General features: G+C 38.6%; 1 protein-coding gene across 2 annotated transcripts in view; it reads right to left on the reverse strand.

Moving 5' to 3' along the window:
- EML6 (EMAP like 6) overlaps positions 1-22149 on the reverse strand; it is a 297843-nt gene that overhangs the window by 57002 nt on the left and 218692 nt on the right. For both annotated transcript variants that reach the window (XM_027864986.1, XM_027864987.1), the window contains exons 18-24: positions 17882-18084; positions 15351-15462; positions 14970-15097; positions 9851-9992; positions 9092-9244; positions 8800-8931; positions 2841-2929 (exon numbers count right to left, since the gene is read on the reverse strand). In XM_027864986.1, coding sequence (XP_027720787.1) covers positions 2841-2929; positions 8800-8931; positions 9092-9244; positions 9851-9992; positions 14970-15097; positions 15351-15462; positions 17882-18084 — 959 coding nt within the window. The remainder of the gene's footprint in view (positions 1-2840; positions 2930-8799; positions 8932-9091; positions 9245-9850; positions 9993-14969; positions 15098-15350; positions 15463-17881; positions 18085-22149) is intronic.

The following is a 22149-nucleotide window of genomic DNA, read 5'->3' on the forward strand; positions in this document are numbered from 1 at the left end:
GCACTGGTCTGGTAATAGGGCAGAAAAAGGCCATAAGCCTGAGAACTGTTTACCCTGCTTCAGATCCATAGCAGAACAGGAAGGTTTATGAAGGGGGTGGCTTGAATGGCATCCCAACTTGAGTTAGCCACTCTGTGGACATAGGCAGTAACTAGGGGAAGGGAAGGATTTATATGTTGTTGTTGTTGTTCAGTTGTGTCCAACTCTTCATGACCCCATTTGGGGTTTTCTTGGCAATGATACCAGAATGGTTTGCCATTTCTTTCTCCAGCTCATTTTACAGATGAGGAAACTGAGGCATACAGGGTTAAAGTGACTTACCCAGGGTCACACAGCTAGTAAGCATCTAAGGCTGCATTTGAACTCAGGAAGATGAATCTTCCTGACTCCAGGTCCAGCACTCTATCCACTGAACCACCAACTCCCTCTAAGTAGAAAAAAATTTCACCTGAAGAAGCAAGTGCTCATTGGATACCAGTTTCAGAAGCTGTGATGAATAATATTAAAACATGGGGCACTCAAAATGATAGTTGGTACCCCCACCTCAAAAAACCCCAAAATTTAAAACAGCATTTAGAGCCAGAAGGGCTTTTTAAAGAGATGTCTTGTCTTCTTCAGTCAGGGAAGGTATTATCAGTCTGGTTTAGTAGCTAGAGGGTTAGAGTTAAGAAGATCTCAGCACAAATCGTGCCTCAAATACTTGCTAGCTATGTGACCTTAGACAAGTGATTTAACCTCTCTGTGCCTCAGTTTCTCCATAGCTATATATTCAATGATTTAGAGTTTTCAGACTTCTAGTCACTCCAATATCCTTCAGTTAAATTGTACATTATTAAGTATTTTCAAAGTCCCCCCTTCTAGAAATTTTGAGAAGTCACTGAGTTGACTCAAGAACTTAACTATCTAATTGGCTCCCAAATCATGAAAGGTGTTACATATTATAACACTATTTTTAAAAATCCCATAATCATAGGCTTAAAGCCGGAAAGAGTTTAAAAGACAATCTAGTCCAAAGCCCTCATTTTACAGATAAGGAGAAGTGAAGTGATCTGTCCAAGGTCACAGAAGTAAGACGTGGCAGAGCCAAGATCTGACCACACGCCATTCGACTCTGAATCCAGCATCCTTTCCACTGGCCCACACTGTTTTCTAGTCAAGTTCAAAGAACACAGATCTGGGAGGAAGATGCCCCCAGCTGCCCAGTTCTCATCTTCCCACCTGAATAACGAGGGACTACAGGCAATCCAGCCAACTTTGCTGAACCCCAGTTGCTAAAGGGGACCATAGGATCAAGGATTCAGAACTGGAAGGGATCTTAGAATGGCACCTTAGGGTATTCTGAAGCACAGAACAGTTAAGCGACTTGCCCAAGGTTATCAACCAGAGCTCTTCAAATTGGGATTTGGAGAGAAATGAGGAAGAAAAGCTAAGGGGAAGAACAATTTTTGACATTAGCCACTAGTTTTCATTAATCCTATTGCATTTTAAAGTAGTTAAATTTAAATAATATAGCATTATAGTCTTCAGTCCTCTATATTTCTTTAGTATTTGCTATCTAACAATTTCTTTCTTTTTTTTGGTGATATCTGGAAATTTTACATTTCTACAGGCCCAAAGTACCTATACTTTATATATTCCTCTTTTTTTGTGTGAGGCATTTGGGGTTAAGTGACTTGCCCAGTTATCTAACAATTTCAAAACACTTTACACACCAAAAATTTACTAACACCAAATATCTTTGGGTTATTTTATAGGAAGGTTGGCAAATCAAGGAAGAGCGAGGGTAAGTTATTTGTCCTTTGTCTCCCAATTAAACAACATGACTCATAACAACTGATTCACTGCCCTACATCTTTCCTTGCAAGAATATTTCAAAAACACATTATGTGAAAAACACTGCCAAACCTCAATGCACCATATTGTTTTTGCTATTCAGACGTTTAGTTATGTCCTATTCTTTGTGATCCTGTGAGCCATACTATTCATGAGGTTTTCTTGGTAAAGACACTGGAATGGTTTGCCATTTCCTTTTCCAGTGTATTAAGGCAAACAGGTTAAGTAACTTGCCCAGAGTCACACAGTTAGTAAGTATCTGAGGTCAAATTTGAACTCAGGTCTTCCTAACTTCAGACCCAGTGCTCTATCCATTGAGCCATCTAGCTGCTCCCCCCCCCCCCCAAGCACCATATAAATACATTCCCTTCCTTCTCCTTCTTAACTATTATTATTGTTATTGTTACTTCCTTCTATCTTGTCCAAAACTATGTAGCAAACTGAGTCAGATTCTCCTATGGCCTAAAAGTACTTCCTGAGGGTAAATTTGACAAAAGCAGCATTCACCATCTTTCCAGGCCATTCCGATTCAGTTGAATATACTGAAGCTGTAGTTCAGGTAGTGTTTGAAAGAGTTAACAGTTTCCAAATGTGCTTAACCTACAATCAGGTTGTATGTAGTTCAGTCAGGGGAAAAATATGGCTCATTGATTTCAAAAATAGATTTGTGGAGTAGAAAAGATATGTGGGATTGGAAGGAAAGGAATCCCTAGTGGCAAGCCTTAGGTGGAAAAAATCAAGGGGGAAAAAAACCCCTCTAATCCTGATTAGTAGCAGCAGATTTACAAGAAAGGAAAAAGAAAGATGAAAGTAAAATGGTCTTGCTGTGCTGGTGGTATAGAAATAACCTGGTAGGAAATTAGGGAAAGCAGAGATTTAAGAATTCCTAATCAAGAAATCATTGCTTCAACTATCATTTTTCTTGTTTCTTTATATCAGTAGTTATAAAAAATGCATATATTAAATCTTCATGAAATATTAAAATTAATCTGGAGTATGTTAATTACCTCTGAAGCTCGTATTATGTGTCTTTTTCCTCTTGGGGCTTCAAAAAAGAGTTGCTCTTTGGCACCTGAGTTGACTTGTAACAATTTTCCTGTTTGTGGTAGAACGAAATAAACAGAGCATTTAAATTCCACATTTGTTACAGAGTAATAAACATGTCCTCATCATTTTGTTTATTTTGATCAAAGGCTCAAGTTGATTCTTAAAAAAAAATCCATTGAACACTATAGTATCAATGTGGGTTCACTCCCTTGACTGCATATCACCCTACGGAGGAAACTTTGAGATGACCTTCAAAATGTGACTCAAGCTTGTGAGATTTTATTCCATAGCTGTTGAAAAGGAAGCAAATACTCTGTAGAAGAACAAGACTGCCACAAATGTATCTTTTCTATATTTGTATGTTGCCTTCTAACACAAAGATAAAGTGAAAGCCAGCTGGCATTGGCAAACATGTTCTAAATGAGATCTGGGGTGTGAACACTCAGTTCGTCTGTCCTGAACTCAAATCTAAATTTGTACCTTAAGGCTTGCAAACAGCGAGGCAAAGACACACCAAACAGACCATATATACCCATTCCTTCTCTTTTATTTCTAAACTCTGAAAAGATCATGTTTGTGTGCTAGAACAAAATATTGACCACAAAATAATCTTCCAGTTCAAGGCAAAATTAGAATTTTTGATTCACAGCAATTCAGACTAGGAATTACCTCTTAAATTATCCATTCTAACTTCTGCCACAGCAAAGCTGTTTCTTACACAACAATATTTTGTAGATTTAAATGACTTGGGGTTGATTTGAGGGTTTCCACTATCTTCGTGAAATGTCTCTTTGAAAAGATTACATTACCGTAAAGGTTTTCCAATTGACAATGTATATATCCAATGAATTTAGAGGTTAAACAAGCACTAGCTGGTCCTGGAGCCATGGCCTCAAATGTGACCTACCTTAAATACAATCTCTCTTACAACCAGCAAACTCCAAACAAAGTTCATTTAGCTGTTGCAAATGTCCAGAGCTGGGTAAGGTGCATATACTAAGATGATGAGAATGTGTCTACATGTTGGCCCTGAAGCTGCAGGCAAACTTTAAAATGTGGAGATGGATGTTGATAGCATTTTCCCCCATGGTTAGGGACAGGGGCTACACCTGTCATTTCATTGGTTGAAGGAACTCCCAGGAAGGGAAACTCTAGCAATGAAAGCTATCTCTTTCTCTGCAAGTTATAACCTTGGTAGGCTAACTAGAGCACCGAGAAGTTAAATGTCAACCTTACATGTCAAAGGCAGGATGTAAGCCCAGGGCCTTCTGACTCTCAGGCCAGTTCACTCTCTGTTACAGCATGTGATCTCTCTACCATGATTGTATTGTGGAAAAAGAAAGGAGAAAATGGAATTGCCCTGACTTTGGCTTCTTCAGCACTAAAAATAATAACCAATATTTTCCCCCATGAGCAGAACAAATCTGGAAAACAATTTTACATTTTAACGTCCTTTAGAGAGATTGCAAAGAACAAAAGCTATTTAAAAAGAAAGGTTAAAAAAAGAGCTCAATGAAAATATCCTTTTAAGATATTCAGAGTCAACCCTAAGTCATTCATAGCATTAGTATGGCTGGGTAATTGGAATTCTCCAATGCCTCATTGTAATTTTCTTTATATTCTTCTTTTACATAACCTTTTACAAAAGCTCTTTTAAAATATCATCACGAACTGGGTTGTGTTAACTTTTTATTCTCCGTGCTGTTTTCTGATATTGGCATTAATATTGAACAAAATGGTCAAAAGAGAGGGAATGGAGAGAAAAGTAAAAAGCCTGGATAATCCACAAACTGTATAATAGTTTCTATATACTAGTCAAGAGCTATTTGTATTTTCAGAGTCTTCACAAGCAATACTTGCTCATGGGAATGGAATGGAGTTAGCATTTATATATCACCTACTATGAGTCAGGCACATTGCTAAATGCTTTTTACAAATAATATCTCATTTGAACCTCACAGCAACCCTTTGAGATAGGGGCTATTATTATCCAAATTTTACAGTTGAGAAAACTGAGGTAAACAGACTTGCTCAGGGTCACACAACTAATATATGTCTGAGTCCGTATTTGACCTCAGTTCTTCCTGACTCGAAGCCCAGTGCTCTATCTACTTACTACCAATTGCCTTCGCCAAATACCGCACACCCTTGAGTCTGGCTCATGGTGCAGTCGGCTGAGACCTCAGTCTGATACCATGATGCCACTCCTGGAGAGGCCACTGAAGACCAAGGTGGGAACAGGGAAAAGCTCTTCTGGAGTCTGGCCATTGGTGAAAAGAATTGGGCCATCTGGTGATTTGTTATTTTAACTAACTCATTTTATTGAGTAGGTACTAAGCTCTATTTTTTCTGTTCTTGAAGGACTAAAAGTGCTTTTAGCACCTGATCCAGAGCCCCAACTCTCCCAATATTGAAATGGCCCTGTATATTTTTATACCTCATTCCCTCTAAGGCTCCACAAATATGCTCATTAAAAATACCTACCTATATTTGAAAGGGACAGATTCCACATTTATTTTCTGAATAAATCTACTTAGTCATTAAGCTAATGTAGTTCTAAATTTGGTACTCAAAGTGTCAAACCAAATAGATCAATGAAAATGGGTATGAAATGACATCTTAGGCAAGTCACTTAACAACTCAATTCTCTAGGCAACTCTCCAAGCCAGTTAGTTGCAGAGAAGGTACCAATCAGGATAGAAAGAGTTTCCTCACCAAAGAGTTTCCTGCAACAGTGAAACCCCAGGTCCTAAGATGTATCCCATACAATGGGCAAAAAGTTTAGGTCAGGGTGGTATTTCATACTGTCATCTCTAGAAATAAAAAAGGAAGGTCATTCTGACCCCACAGAAGGACAAGACTTCATCTTGTCATTGGTGGTACCCCTGAGAGAACCTCCGTCTCTCATTTTTATTTCTACATCAAACACTTTTCAGTTTTCCTTAGGATTAGTGGTTGCTAGGGTTAACAGAATAGTCATAGCATGAAAATGATGCCACTTCATTGACATAGGTCAGCAGGCACGTGCATTTATTTGTTATGATAGAAAAATGAGGCATATCTGGATGCAGAATTTTGTCTGCTGCCTGCCCCAAGTACAATAGGATGTTGGTTTATGAAAATCAGGAGCTTGACTGTGCAACTGGGGCCTTTCCAGGAGTCAATTCAATTTAATTCATTTCAACAAGCATTTATTAAGTGACTATTTTGTGCCAGGCACTATGCTGTTCAGTCAGTTAGGGATTGCATTTAATTTGGGATACTAAAGATTCAAAAATCTTAATATAAACTAATATCATCATCTTAAAAATTATTAAGCCCTCTCCCCCAAAGTCTAACACATTCTAGTGGGTCAGAACTTTATTTATTTGATCTTAATCTGGTGCAATCCCTTCCAAATCAAACTCATAGAATCTTGGAGTTAGAAGGGGTCTTCAGGCCATGGGGTCTAACAAGAATCTTCTCTCCTATATAGCTAACAAGTAGACATCCAGCCTTTGGTGGATGCTTAGACATGAGCTAGACAACTTAATTATAAGAATCTGAAATTGCTGAAAATGTTGCATCAATTGAAAATGATGTTTCTTAAATATATTTGCAACTAACTTATGGATTTCCTGGCTCAATTCTTGGACTCTAAATATATGGGTGTGATGTTTTCCAAAGCCCAAATCAGGAAATAGGAGTTTTAAAAGAACATTTCTTTTCATAGAGGATCATTTGCTTAAAAATAAAAATTAAGGGAGTTGGACTTTAGAATTTTTTATGATTGGTTAGAGCTCCAAACCTAGATACTATGATTAAAACCATATTTTCTTTGTCCTGTCTCTGAAAATCCATGGCTGCCATGCTGATGAAGTTAATGCAAGCTTTTCATCATAATAAGGATTCTTTTTTTCATGATAACATGACCCATTCAGACTATTATTCCAAATCTGAATAAGAAAGGAGGAAAAGGGTTAACTCACATCAAATTCAGGTGGATTAATATGGATAAAATTTCTTAGAATCATAGGCTTTTCTATTTCAACCACCTCTTTTTCCAAATGAGGATACTAAGATAAACCAGAACCATATGTAAGCTCCAAAAGTAAGATTAGCCTTGGCTACCCAGAAGGCAGCAAAGTGTAATGGAAAGAATGCTGGATTTGTAGTTAAAAAGAGGACCTGAGTTCAAACCTTGGTCCATCATTTAATAATTAGGGTACATTAGACACGTCACTTTACCCCTATGGACCTCAGTTTTCTCATCTGTAAAATGAGAGTGTTGGACTGGATGGCATCAGAAGTCCTTTCCAGCTCTAAATCTATAGTATTGTGATTTCAAAACTGGCATCATGATATACCACATCTTTCTTGATTTGGGAGTCAGCTTAGCCAATCAAATTCTTGACTTACCATGTTCACTTCTTGACTGCATATATTTCTAGAAAGGGGGGGGGCTTTGAAAATGCTTAATATGGACAAAATTACTTTACAGTTTAAATGACTGATATTCTAAATGCTTGGAAAAGGGAAGGAAAAAAGCATTTATTAAGTGCTTCCTATGTGCCAATCACTGTGCCAAGTGCTTTATAAATGTTTCATTTGATTGTCAGTGGGTTCACTTGTACCTACCTCTCTCTGAAGGCAATCAGCATGGTGAACAGTTTGAAGCATTCACCTAAGCTTTGAATTCAGGATCAGTACCTGCTCTTTCATGCTTGCATGAATGTGATGGGAAATTTCCTGCTCTTCTGTTGCATTTGCTACAATTGCAGTATATTCTGATAGGACAGATTTTGTCATAAGCTACCCTGTTTTACCTTGTAAAGTCTGAGACACAGACCAAATCTTGTTAAAACAAATACTACCACAACAAAGAATCTCCAAATAACAATCATTTCTAAGTCTTGGCTGAAAAGTCATGTTTCAAGCAGTATTCAAATAAACATTTCCCTTCCTATGAGAGGAAGGCAAGATGGATTGGTCACCTGGCAAGGTGGACAACCAGAATCCTTCACTAGTATCTTTGCAAAAGTCTTTTGCAAAAATCCTGCACTAGTATCTTATCAAAAGAAAATGGGGGAGGGGCAACTAGGTGGCCCAGTGGATAGAGCTCCAACCTTGGAGTCAGGAGGACCTGAGTTCAAATCCAGCCTCAGACACTTGACACTACTGTGTGACCTGGACAAGTCACTTAACCCTGATTGCCTCACCAAAAAGAAAAAAAAATTAAGAAAGAAAATGGGGAAAGTCTTTGGCATATTGGGTGGACTTCCTCTGGTGAACTTAAGAGAGGATACGGATAAAGGTGGAATAGGATAGATAGGCATAGATGGGGTGTAATTTGTCTTCTGGGAGGGAACGTTCAAACTGAGGATAAACTAAGCCATCTGAGTGTTCAAAACAACATCCCAGTACAACAAATGAACCTGCATTACCCTCCTGGAGTCTGTTATAATGCCAAGACCTGTAATATAAAACCACTGAGAAATGAACTAAAAATAAGCCTCATTCTTTAAGGGGATAGGTTAGCATAAGGATGTCCTTTGGTGGAATGTAGAGGAAGAGAAGGGGGAATAGGGAAAGCTGGGCATTCTACAGGTGGGCATACAACATGAAATACAGGCATGGCCCCAGGGAAATGTGGGTGTCCAGGGCTTATCTGGGGGTAAAGGTATTTCTCTAGTTCTCTTTGAGGGTTGATTGTCAGTGGCTGCTTAGGAGCCTAAGAATGGTCTGGAAAAAAGTCAAAAGAAGAGAGAAGCACTTTTGTAGGGAAGCATCTTCTAGAACCCAAAGGAGGAAGAGAGAGATGGTAGTGTTTATAGACGGTCACCAGAAATTGTAGGTATCCTCATCTCTAGAAAACAGTACACATTTAGTTCACATTTCATCTAAAAGCAGATATTGCCATGATTTTGAGGAAAATTTTACCTCTCAAATCCCAGTCGATATGTGTAATATAACTTGAAGCACCCTTGCAGATACCAACTCTTTTGCTGGTGAGTACATTGTAAATGTCTACAAAATTATCATGGGATGCCACAGCCAGGTATTTCCCTGTGTCTATGAGAGAAAAATAGGCCGTTAGCACCAGATCACTCTATATGATAATTCACCTCCAAGAAACAGGCATTTTCAAATGCAGGTGTTTCACAATATAGTCCACCTTATCATCAGTTTCATTATAAATCTGTGATTAAAAAGAATGAGGGGAAATCTGTACCTTTGGAAAATTTGATATCAGAGATCATCTCCTTCCTGTGGTGAAAGGAGACCATATCTTCAACAGTATCAGCATTCACAACTAGGAAGCTTCCATCATTCAGCCCAACTGCTAAGGCTTTCCCATCAGGAGAAAAGGCACAGCATCTCCCACCTGAGAGAGAAAATCCAAAAGAATATTTTTTTCTTTTTATTTCACAGAACTTTTCTGTCAGTGAAATCAGACATTCGAGGCCCTGCCCCACAGGAGCACTGGCTCCGGAATCCAAGGGTGTTGTTGTCGTTGTTGAGTTGTTTTAGCTGTGTCCGACTTCACGATCCCATGTGGACGTTCTCGGCAAAGATACTGGAGTGGTTTGCCATGTCCTTGTACAGCCCATTTTACAGATGAGGAACTGAGGCAAGCAGGGTTAAGTGACTTCCCCAGGATCACACAGCTAGTAAGTGTCTGAGACTGGATTTGAACTCACATAGATGACTCTTCCTGACTCCAGGCCTGGCACTCTATCCCTTATACACCTAGCTTCCCTGGAGTCCAAGGACCTGGGTTCAATTATGAATCTCTGAAGATACTGCCTTGTGGGACCTGATGACAGTTCCAGAATTGGAGAGGCGACAAATGTCAGAGATGTACATTGAAAAAGAAATACACTACACAGCCCATCCTAAATTGGACCATACCATTCTTCACAATACTAATGACATCTACATAGGACAGGTTTTAGACAATTCATCAGAAACATAAGATAATGAAAGTTACCTTTTTTGAGCTTCCGAACAGCAAGCATGCGGTGCTGGGACGACAGTTCCCAGATTCGAAGAGTTTTATCATCACTCACTGTCGCACAGATAGGCAGGAGAGGGTGCGCTGCCAGACCCCAGACTTCTCCCTCCATATGCCCCTGTTTGAAAGGAAACAGAGTGAGGTGAGTTTGATTTCATAGTTCTTGGAATCCTAGTCCCTATTCTGAGACTCCAAATTCGGCAGAAATACAAAAATTCCAGATTGGTTCAACTCAACTACAAGTACTTAATAATTCAACTCAACAAGCATTTATGAAGTACTTTATTCTGGACTAGGTCTGCGCAAGGCCTCTACTAGGCAATGGGGATGCAGAGACTGAACTTGGTCTGTTTCTACTGGGTTAAATGTACATAGATAAGTAAATTCAATGTATAGACACACCGATGCGCACACACATAGATACGTACAATACACACATATGTATTACACAACAATAAATAAAAGCAGAGATTTGGGGGGTGGGGCTATGGGGAGTCACGATGCTGAAACCTGAAAAGGTCTCTTGTCAGAGGTGGCACTTCAGCTGAGCCTTGAGGAGACCTAGAAATTTCAAGAGGTGGAAAGGAGGAGGAAGAGCATTCAGGGCATGGGGGATAACCTAGATAGAGTCATTGAGGTGAGAAATGGAATTTTGAGAAGATAGAGTTGTGCATGATTCTGAGGCTGTAACTGTTTCTATAGAAACAGAAAAGTGGAAAGACAGGTGAGTTTGGCGGGAAAGATCACGAATTTTGATAAATATGTCTTATGTGCCAGCTGCTAGTTAGATGGGGAGGAAATAAAGACCAAAACAAAACTATTCCTGCCCTCAAGGAGCTTACGTTCTAGGAGTGGTGTTGGTAACATTATGTATAAAGACAGGAAAATACAAAGCAAATAGAATAAAAACAAAGTAATTTTAGGAGGGAGAGAGCCCTTACAACTGCAAAAAGTCAGGACAGATCTCATGTAGGAGATGGCACTTTGAAGGAAAGCAGGGATTCTAAGAGGCAGAGATGAGGAGGGAGAACTTTACAGGCACGTGGTGAACTGTGCAAAGGCCTGGAGGTGGGAGATGGAATGTTGTACCCAGCTAGGAGGTCAGTACATCTGGAATAGAGAGAGTGTGAAGGTGAGTGATATTAAACAAGACTCCAAAGGTAAGGTGAGAGCTGGACTGTGCAGGGCTTCCCATGGCAAACTAAAGATTTTGTGTTTTATGTAGGAGACAATAGAAAGTTACTAAAGATTTTTTAGGATGGTCAGATTTAATTTTAGTAATATCAGTTTGGCAGCAGTGTCGAGGATGGATTGGAAAGGGAAGAGATTAGAAGTCAGGAGACCAATGAGAAGACTTTTGTCTTAGTCTGGACAAGAGATGATGAGGTTTGGACTATATGACCTCTAAGATCTCGTCTAGCTCTAAGCCCATGACCCTATAATACCAAAGGCTGATAGTTTCCTATATTTGAGACTCTACAGGACCTTCTTATAAAGAGAGAACAATAAGAATAGCTCTACACGATTGGTACATTCTTTAAGAGCAAGTATATATTTGAGTTAGACTTAACATTTCCATTTGTTAGGATCATGATTTTGCCTCCCATACAAATTGACTTATGCCGATCAAAAGAGGTGTGAGCTTTGATTGAATGCTTTCTTTACATTCACTGGGTTTCTCCCCCCACCCCAAGATGGAATTGTTTAATATTGAAAAAAAGTATGATATGCAACTAAAACCTTCTTTATATTAATCATGTTAATCTAGTTCCTCTTTAGTGTGAATTTTCAATTACTTAATAAAGACTAGGTTTCAACTAAAGGACTTTCCATATTAAGCATATTTACGGGGCATCTTTTGGTATGAATCTGATGGTATTAATAAGGTGAAAGTGTTTTCCACATTCATTTCATTTAGAGTGTGTGTTTTCTTATGGTCACAAAAAGTTGATGCGTGCCTGAAGGCTTTCCCACATTTATTGCATTTATCAAGTTACTCTTTATTATAGATTTCCTGATGCTGAATAAGATATCTTCAGATTAAAAGTTTTCACATACTGCTTACATATGTAGGTCTTCTTTCCTATGAATTTTCTGGTGTTTAATAAGAAAAGTATTTCAACTAAAAGATCTCCTACATTCACGACATGCACAGGAAGTCTCTGTGGTAAGAAATGTCTAATTTTCAACAAGACAGAAACACCAGCGGTAGGATTTCCCCTCATTCATTTTATCCATAGGGTTTTTCTTTGGTGTGAATGTCTAGCAAAGTACAATTTCTTTTAGAATGCTTTCTTACGTTCATTATATTTAGAAGCTTTCTCCGTGGTATGATTCAAATATGAATAGAAATGATTATGGCTTTTATGAGCCATTCTGATAACTTTGATTTTTTTTACTTGAGTTTGAATGCAAAGCTAAGTCATCATGATATCAAATCATTTGGCTAGAAAGTGAAAAACTCAATCAATCAGTTAGACTTTTTTTTTTAGTATATGATACCAAATATTTAGATAGTAGGAAACCATAGATGATTGATTAATTTTTTTATTTTTCATCTTGGTGTTTGTTTAGCCTTGTGTAGATACCTTCTATATGTATCTCTTAGAAAAATAGCTTAATCATAGATATAAATGATGCTATGCTCACTTCATTCTCACAGAGACTGGCCCTACATACATTTCCACCATTGAAGAATCTGACTGCAATGTAGCCCTGTGTTCAACACATTTATCAGAATATGTGTAAAAGCATGGATAGTATGTTTTTCAAATCTACAGATGACACTGGGGGAGTGAACAAATTGGATAATACAGGATCCAAAAATATTTTGCCAAGTTCCAGCTTCATACCATTTAAGTTATAATTATGTAAGATATGGTAACTGGTCCAGCCCAATGGAAATACACAGCAGTGAGAATTCAAATAATGTGACCATTTCTTGGGATTCATTATTTATACAAATTAAGACCTAGCTTTAGAATTTGAGATACAACTAGTTAAAAAAAATTAATAGGAATAAATGTAAAGTCTTAGATTTGCGTACAAAGTAAACTCTATAAATACATATATAGAAATATACATATATGTAAATATATCCATATATACAGATATGTGTGCATGTATATATGATAGGACATATGTATTTAGTTAGCAATTCACCTAAAAAAGATCTCTGGTTTTTAGTGAAGTGCAAGCACAATATGAGTTAATAGTATAATATGGCAGCTGAAACAACTAATGGATTTTAGAGTAGTCTATGAGAGTTGTGGTATCCAGATGTAGGGAAGTAGATAGTCTTGTTGGACTCTGCCCTCATCCGGCTACATCAGGAATGTCCCGTTCATTTCTGGGCACTACATGGTAGGAAGGGCATTGAAAGCTAGAGAGAATACAAAGGAGGGGGAGCCAGTATTAAAGGTGGGTGACCAGGATAACAAAGAGGCTCGATTATGTCATCTGATGATCACCTGAAGGAACTGTGGGTGCTTAGCTTAGAGAATAGTATCATGGGATCATAGATTGAGAGCCAGAAGAGACCTTCGAGAACATCGAATCCAAGCCCTTCATTTTACAGATTTAATTTTGGCCCAGAACCATGAAGTGGCTTGCTCTAGGGCACATGGTTTTAAGTTTTAAGAGAAGATTGTAGAGAGTAAAGTATGGTAGTTGTTGTCAAGTGGTGGAAGGGCCCTCCTGTGGAAGAGGGAAGGCTTAGACTTGTCCACATGGCTCCAGTGGGCAGGGTGATGGGTAGAGTTGCTGAGAGGCAGATTTAGGCTTTATGGCAGGAAACTTTCTTAATAATTAGAGCTGACTACAAAAAGAATGCCTTGCCTCAGGAGGTACTGTAATATGGTCACTATCACTTGAGGTCCTCAAGGCTGAGTGAGCACTTGTATTGGGGTTTCCAGGTAGGTACAGTTGGGTTATCTCGCCAATGAGTTCCCTTTCAACTCAGATTCTATGGTAAGTAGGTAATTTGTGCAATAAGTGCATTATATTACTTTTATCAGAAGAGAAATATACAATAATTTCAAGAATGCTAGTTATGGTTCAAATACAGAGGAACTATTGATTTAAAAGATTTAAAATCCCTAAAAAAAAATAGCTAGCTTTTACCTAATGCTTTAAGGTTTGTATAGTATTTTATAAGTAATATTTCATTTTATCCTCACAACAACCTAAGAGGTAGATGCTATTATTATCCCTATTTTATTATGAGGAAACTGAGGCAGACAGATTAAATGACTTGCCCAGGGTCACAGAGCCAGTAAGCATCTGAGGTAGACTTTGGACTCAGATCTTCCTGACTCCAGATCCAGCACTCTATCCACATTGCCACTTAGCTGCCGCAAGAAAACTTAACAAAGCTGGAAAACCATTTAATGTGCAATGGATCAATTCTATATAAGAGCATCTTGGCACAAACACATTCAACTGGCAGAGAAAAATGTCTGAAATCATAATTTTAGGAGGATTTCCAGCAGAAGTTGTAACTGACAGCTGATACTACAAAAGACCTGAAGCTTATTTACACTTATGCAATTGTTCATAAAAACTCTACTGTCACCAAACCTAAAATCATGGAATTGTTCACCTTAAGATTATAGGTTTTGTGACTTCTATTTCCATTCAAGTCAGCTATTGATGCCTTTTTTGAGAGTAGGTCTCCCTATTTTGCCTTGGCTGGAAGTGCAGCAGCCATTCACAAGCCCCCAAACTAACATTATTGGCAGGGGAGCTTTGACTTGTTCTATTTATGTTTTAAGCCAGTTTGCCCCTCCTTAGGCAGCCTGATTCCCCATTCCACACTCTTAGGGACTTGCTTGAACAGCACAAACTCTATCAGCTTAATCCACTGCAGCTCAGAACCCCTGAGCTCAAGCAATCTACCAGCCTGAGCCTTGCTAGTAGCAGGGTTTATAGGCATGCATCACCACATTTGGATCCTTGATACCTATTTTAACCTGATGTTTGCATTGGGTGGGGGGAGTAAGAGGAATTAGTGCTACACAGTGATTTACTTTAGACCTCAGTATTACTCAGGATAGCCTTGTATGAGATATAGTTATGATGTATGAGAGTACTGTACCTGAATAAGCAGAGTCATAGGACCACTCTTATCAATTTCAAGTATCTCTCCATTCTTGGTCCCTACTAGGATATGTCCATGTCCCAAAGTGATGGCACGAATTGAAGGATTGTCTTCCAAGAGTAAACCTGAGTGGGGGGAGAGGAAATAGTATTTGATAGTATAAAGATGAGAGGAATAGAAGTACTATTGAGTATGAAAGCAGTTTTTGGTTATTTTCTAAGTGTTTGGCCATTACTTCTTGCTGGTTCTACCAAAGGGCATGAGCTCTGAGTGTGTAGAGAGTGATGAAAGTGGATTTGGGAAGGGTTTTTGAGGTCCATCAACAGCGACCCACTCATAGGAATGGAACCATTACTACTGTGTATTTACAAGTGGCACCTTTAGAGCTAGTTGATAATGCGGCTCTTTTAATAGCGTAAGTCTTCAAGCATCTCTCAAACATATCATCCCAGAGTTCCACAATTCCATCCTTTCCACCTGTTACAAAACCCTGTAAAAGCACAAATGCAGAGTGTGTATAGACATCAATCTTTCAGTATGAGAAATTTAATTTATCTTTAAAATAACACATCTACTTGGGAGAGGTCTTTTTCTTTAATTTGTCATTTTTTTTTTCAAGCACACACCAATATATTTGGTCCCATAGTCACCAGCAATTCTAGATATGATATTCCATAGAGTTTTTAAAAATGCTTTTATAGTTATATTCAGTCCCAGGAGAAAACATACACATTTCTCTTAAAAGCAACACAGACATTTTGTCATATGAAATTATTTTGGCTCAGCTTCTCATTTATAATTTGAAGGGATTGGACTGGATGAGCTCTTCCAGCTCCAAAACTAGGGTCTTATGGTTCTAGTTGCTCATTAGCATATAATGAAATGTCATCAATTTCCACACTAATTAAAATTAGGATTCATCTTTTGAAAAACTGGCAGGCAAACTGCTTAACAGATTGGCTATTTTTAAAAAAATAGTTATTTTTATTTCTTGATCAAGGCACATGATTTATTGGTATTATCACTGAACTTTACTTTTGGCAACTTACCAGAACACACCAACTGTCCTTATTCATAAGTCATTTCCTTTTTTTTTTTTTAAGCAAAATACCAGGTAATAATTAATTCTACTCCCTCTGAGATACTCATTCTAGTGCATTGCAATGGAGATAAATAGAGAAGATAAAAGAGCTATTGTGGGTAGAGAGCTATCCATGACACCAGTAATATCTGGCTTCAAGTTGGCCTTTCTGACATGTATTACCTGTGTGACCCTGGGCAAGTCACTTAACCTAGGTTCTCTAGGCAACTCTCTAAGAGAATGTGCCTATCTGTATTGGAAAGAGGTTCTTCATCTGGAACTCCTTACAGAGATGAAGTCACAGGCCTAGTTCCATCCCTTACCAAGAAGCAATACTTAGAAATTTATGAACTGAAATACTATCATCCTTATTTTTTGATATGGAGTTATTTCCTCAAAGTCAAAGGATATTGCAAAGTTCTTATTATTCCTATGACTTTGCAATTAAATTTGCCAAGTGATAAAAAGGTAAATGAACTCCCAATGAACTAGAGAAGAAGCCATAGCATAGTGAACAGGGAACTGGCTTTGGAGCCAGGGAGAGTGACCTGGGTTCAAGTTATACCTCTGATACTATTGGTTATCTAATATTGGATAAGAGTCTTAAGCTCAAGACAGTGCTTGGCATATAAGAAACACTGAACAAATGCTTATTGACTGATAGATTGACACTAAGTCTAGGCAACTATTTAAGACTATAAGTGGCTGCCAACCTGCCTGGGTAGAGGGGGAGATATTTTCATTTAAGAGGTCCACATTCCTATCCCTATGGTATTAGTGGGAAAATGTTCTTTCTTAGTCTTTTTAAAAAAGTATTTCCTATTTTAACAAAAATAAATTTATTAATAAGAATACTATGTTCATAAAAATAATAATGGATTCAGAGATTAACATATGGGAAGAAATTGTTTTGAACTGGGATCAACCAGAGGTTGGACTGTGCACAAGCAGATGTCCACCTTGAAAACCAGGTTTGACCTGATTAGGTCTTTTTAGAGACTCAGACTGCCCGGGGCTCTGGAAGCCCTGAGTCGGCTGGACATCTCAGATGTGAAATCTGCTTGGAGGATAGGGCAACTTAATCATTTGAGGCAAAATGCAAATAAATGTATCACAGGATTTCTATTTGGAAGGTCATCTGTAGAGGTCATCTAGTCCAACTCTTTTTATTTCAAAGATGAGGGAACTTAAGTACTTGCTCAAGGTTACAGAGGGAGCACAGTCAGGATTTGAATGGAGGTCCCCTGACTCCAAATTCAGCACTTTTTCCATTGCATAATACTGCTTGGAGTAGGAATATAGCAGGTAGACTTTTATCTAGCATTTTCAACAAAGGTTTAAAATTGATAGTCACCCAAGGAAACTAGACTGATCTAGTTCGTGGGGTCTGTTTTTTACAGTATAATGAGAACAATGAGTAAAACAACGATACTCTTAGTTCTTTCTCTATTCTGTTAAAATAGTCCTCTGAACTGAGCTACACGGTATAAAAGATTTTCCCACTAATTAATTCTTAGACAAAAGGCCTCTGAGAATTTTTTGGCTATGTTTTCTCATACTGCACACAATTTTTTAAAGACAGGTGTTATGCAGATGGAGAAAGACAAAAAAAAAGTGAGAGACGGGAAGAAACAAAGAGAATTTTTTTAAAAAAATCCCAAACTATTTTTTTCCCACTTCCTCATAGGTACTACTTCCCAATTTGAATGATCAACTTGTACTTTTTCCAGATGCCTAGGCTTTTTTTTTTTTGGTATTTCTTCCTAATTCCATTATGTAATGGGAAAAAATGTTAATTGACAACAGATTTTTAAATAATATACTATACCTTATCCAGTGCATGCATAGCAAAAACAGGCCCATCATGAGCTTTCACAGTCTTAAGTAAAAGAATATCTTTCCAAATAAAAATATCTCCAGTTGCAGCTCCGGAGAAAACCAGGTCTTCCATTCGTCCATAAGAAACTGACATCATTGTTTCCAGTTTCCCAATATTGCCAAAGATTCCTCGTTTAGATGTGAAGCCTCCACCTGGAGTTGGAGGGGAAAAGGTTTTATTATATTTCTGATGAATATTCTTGATATTATCTTCCAAGAGCATGTAGAATGAATATTAAGTGAAAGATAAATAAATGACATAAATGCAGGGTGAATCAATTTCTTTTGAAACAGCCTTGAAAATGATAGTTCAGTAAGCAGAAAAAAACATCAATGAAGGAAGTATTCCAAGTATCTATGTTAAGCCAGGTTTCAGACAAGGTTAAGTGTAATAATATTCAAGAAACCACTGTGGGCAAGAATACTTTATGTAAGTTTCTCCACATGTTCTTTAAAAACCCCAACAAACTGAACAGGCAATGAAAACAGAATTCTGTACCTGTGTAAATATATTTCCCACAGCAAGTGTCATTGTGAGAATGATGTGTTCTTTTTTATGGGAAAGTTACTCCAATGAGCCTATCAGATTTATCACTGTGTGCCATTGTTTTTAACTTTGTGCTGATGTCATGAAGCCTTTCTGGATTGTCCTGGTGGTCGCAGTCTCTTCCTCCTCAAATTATCTTGTATTTACCTCCAATTTGTGTACAGCTTATATTCATCTGTGGAATGTAAGCTTCTTGAGGGCAGGGAATGCTTTGTTTTGGGTGTGGTGTCCCCAGAGCTTATCATAGTGCCATGCACACAGTAAGAACTACATATATATATAAATGTAAAATGTGTAGACATATACGTATGTATGTATACAGACCTATATACTTAAATAGGTATATGCTTATATGTATGTATTACATGTGTGTATATGCTTATTAAATTAATCCTATTAATGAGTAAAAAGGCAAATTGTTCATATTTTGATAGGGCGTCAATTATTTCATCAGTAATATCATTCAATTAAACAAGCAGTTATTAAACACTTGCTGTGTGCCTGGTCCTGGACTAAGAAGTGGAAATACAAAGGTAGAAATGAAATTGTCTCTGCTCTCATGAAGCTAACATTCTGCTGGGGAGAAACCACATGCACACAGATAACGAAATACAAAATATGTACAAAATGAACACCTATATGGGAGAGAAGCACTACAAGTGGGGAAATCAGGGGCGTAGCACTTGAGCTGAGCCTGAAAAGGAGGGAGGGATTCCAAGAGGTGAACTGGGGGGCAGGAACTTTCCAAGAATGGGAAGCATTGAGCTGGGACGTGGAATGTTGTGATTAAGGCACCTGAAGTAGGACAGTTTGGATTGAATGTACTCTCTGAGGGGGAGTCACGTGAGACCAGCATTACAACACTCAATATTGCTTCTCCCCTCTGATTGAAAGGCTGGAGGGCAGAATAATAAATTCCTCCCCAAACTTCCCTTACTAGAGGGCTCAGAATTTTCCAGCTAACTTCATTTCCCATAGTTGCTCTGCTTGGTTTTTAGACTCCACAAACATTATGCCCCCTTGGAGTGTGCCCACCCTGGCTCTTTTCAGTTTCTTTTTGTCCATTGTCTTCCCCCATTAGATTGTAAGCTCTTTGTGGGCAGGGATTGTCTTTCTTTATTCTTACCTAACTTATATAAAGCATTCTGGTTTACAATAATTTCTTGAACCTTCAGTATCCGAAGCACTTAGCAAAGTGCACATAGTAGGTCCTTAATAAATATTTGTTGATTATTGACTATTGACCAGACTAGAAAGATGAGTTGGAGGCTGACTGTGAAGAGCTTCAAAGGCCAGCAAACAGGTGAGACTGCATTTTATCCTAGAGGCAAAAGGGGACCCCTGAAGCTTACTGAGCAGGGGGGTAACATGGTCAGTCCTGAGCTTCAGGAGAATCATTTCAGCAGCTGTGTGGAGGATTGTCTCCAGATAGGAGAAGCTAGATTCAGAGGGACTAATGTGTAGACCTATTGGAAGAGTCTGTTTAAGAGGTGATGAGACCTGGATTTAGGACGCTATGGTGCAAAGGAACAGATGCATAAAGATGTTATGGAGGGAGAATCAAGTGACATTGTCCCCAAGAAATATTCACTCAATACCCTCTAATTATGAGTGTGAGAGTTTAATTAGTGCACTGAAAGAGAACGTTAGGAGCACTAAAAAGCTCATGTAGCTCCCTGCAGTAAGCTTTCTACTTCCTTAGATCTAGTATGTAAAGGAGAGTTGATTAAGGAGCCTCTAATGAACTTGATGACAACCTGACAATACCACAGGGCACAGACCTTTGTTTGAAGGCATCTGGGGCACAGATACCTCCCTAATGAGTATAGCCATGCTCACTGGTGACTCAATGATTAGAACACAGGGAATTTCTACTGACTGGCTGCCTGAGACACAGGGGAAGAGACTGTTACCAGAGGAAACACTCCCTTTCTGGATGTATAAATGATTTAATAGAGCCAGCCACTTTCTCCCGCTTCCCCTCCCTCTCCTCTTTCTCTTTTTTTTCTCTCTTCCCATCCCTCCCCCTCTCTTCTCTCTTTTTTTTCCCTCTTCCTCCTTTTTCCCTCCCTCTGTAGAGAGAAGCCAGAATGCTTTATGTAAGTTAGGTAAGTATAAAGAAAGATAATTCCTGCCCACAAGATGCTTACAATCTAATGGGAGAAGACAGTACCCAAAAGGAAACTGAAAAGAATGTGGGGGAGGGCACATTCCATAGGGATACAATGTTCATGGAGTCTAAAAAGCAAGCAGAGCAACTATGGGAAATGAAGTTAGCTGGAAAATTCTGAGCCCTCTAGTAAGGGAAGTTTGGGGAGGGATTTATTGTTCTGTCCTCCAGCCCTTCAATGAGAGGGGAGAAGCAAGTGAGTGATGTAATGCTGGTCTCACGTGACTCCCCCTCAGAGACAGAACTTGCAGGGATGCCTATAGCAAGGGGACCTGATATAGATGGCAAGGCAGCAATAGAGACTGAGACATATCTGTCAGACAGGTAGGAGTAGATCTAGTTGAAGAATCATACAAATATGTAAAGAGGAAAAAGTACATAGGAGGAGAGGTCACCATCATCCAAAGTTTAAAAGAATTTAAGAAAGATTAGATTTGACAAAAGGCCATCAGCTCTGGTAATTAAGAGGTAATAAGTAGCTTTGAAGAAAGCAAAGAGGTCAGAAGCCAGATTACAAAGGACTGAGGAGTGAATCAGTGGAAAGGAAGTCGAGGCAACAAGTGAAGACAGTTTTTCCCTAGGTTTTTGGCTATGAAAAGGAGAAGAGATATAGGACTATAATTTAAGGGTTTAGAAGGATTAAGTTAAAGAGTTTTTTAAAGGATAGAAGAGACCTGGGAATGTTGTAGGTGACAGGAAATAATCCTATAGATAGGAAGAAGCTGAAGAGAGAGAAAGGAATGATTATAAGGGGACAATCTGTTGGAAGAAATGGGAAGGGATAGAACATCCTTATAGTAAGAACATTGTGTGTCCTGAGAGGTAGTTCCTAGATAGTGTACATGGACGTCAGCTCCTGCATGAAGGAGGAGGGATTATGAATTTCCTAAGCAGTATAATCCTGGAATTTAGCCTTATAACCAAGAGAAAGGAGATTTCTAGGGCAGCACCACGTTTGGGGATTGCTTTGTGGGTTGTCCTAAATTCTAGAGTTTCCAAATTGAAGAACTTGGGGACTGAACCCTCTAGAGAGGAAAGGGGATTTCCCAAATCGAGAGGAGCGTTGGCTGCATAGGGCAAACCCAGAGAGTTATTCTATCAGTGGAGGTCTGATGGCAACGGGATTCTTGGTTCAGCTGCCCCCAAAATATATTTATTTTGCAGGGGGAATATAAACCACAGGCTAGCACTCTGACTCTGGGGAAACTAGTTAGGACTCTGTGGGAAATAAGACATCTACTAGAATGTCAAAGAATTGTTCCAATAGCAGCCCTCAAGGACAGCTCCCTTCTGAGAGCTTATGTTTTATGTGTTTCTGTATCTGTTGGTGGGCTCCTGTGAGTACTTTGTATTTTATGTATTTTCTGTAGGGTGAAATAAACAGTGTCCTGCACTCAATATGCATTTGGTACTTTCAGTGCTTGCACAAGAGTTAAGAACTCTATTACTCACATCTGGGAAAAAACCTATACATCCCAGAGTATACTAGGAGATTTTTGGT

Source organism: Vombatus ursinus, unplaced genomic scaffold (genome assembly GCF_900497805.2).
Source record: "Vombatus ursinus unplaced genomic scaffold, bare-nosed wombat genome assembly UNPS02014778.1, whole genome shotgun sequence".
NCBI lineage: Eukaryota > Metazoa > Chordata > Mammalia > Diprotodontia > Vombatidae > Vombatus > Vombatus ursinus.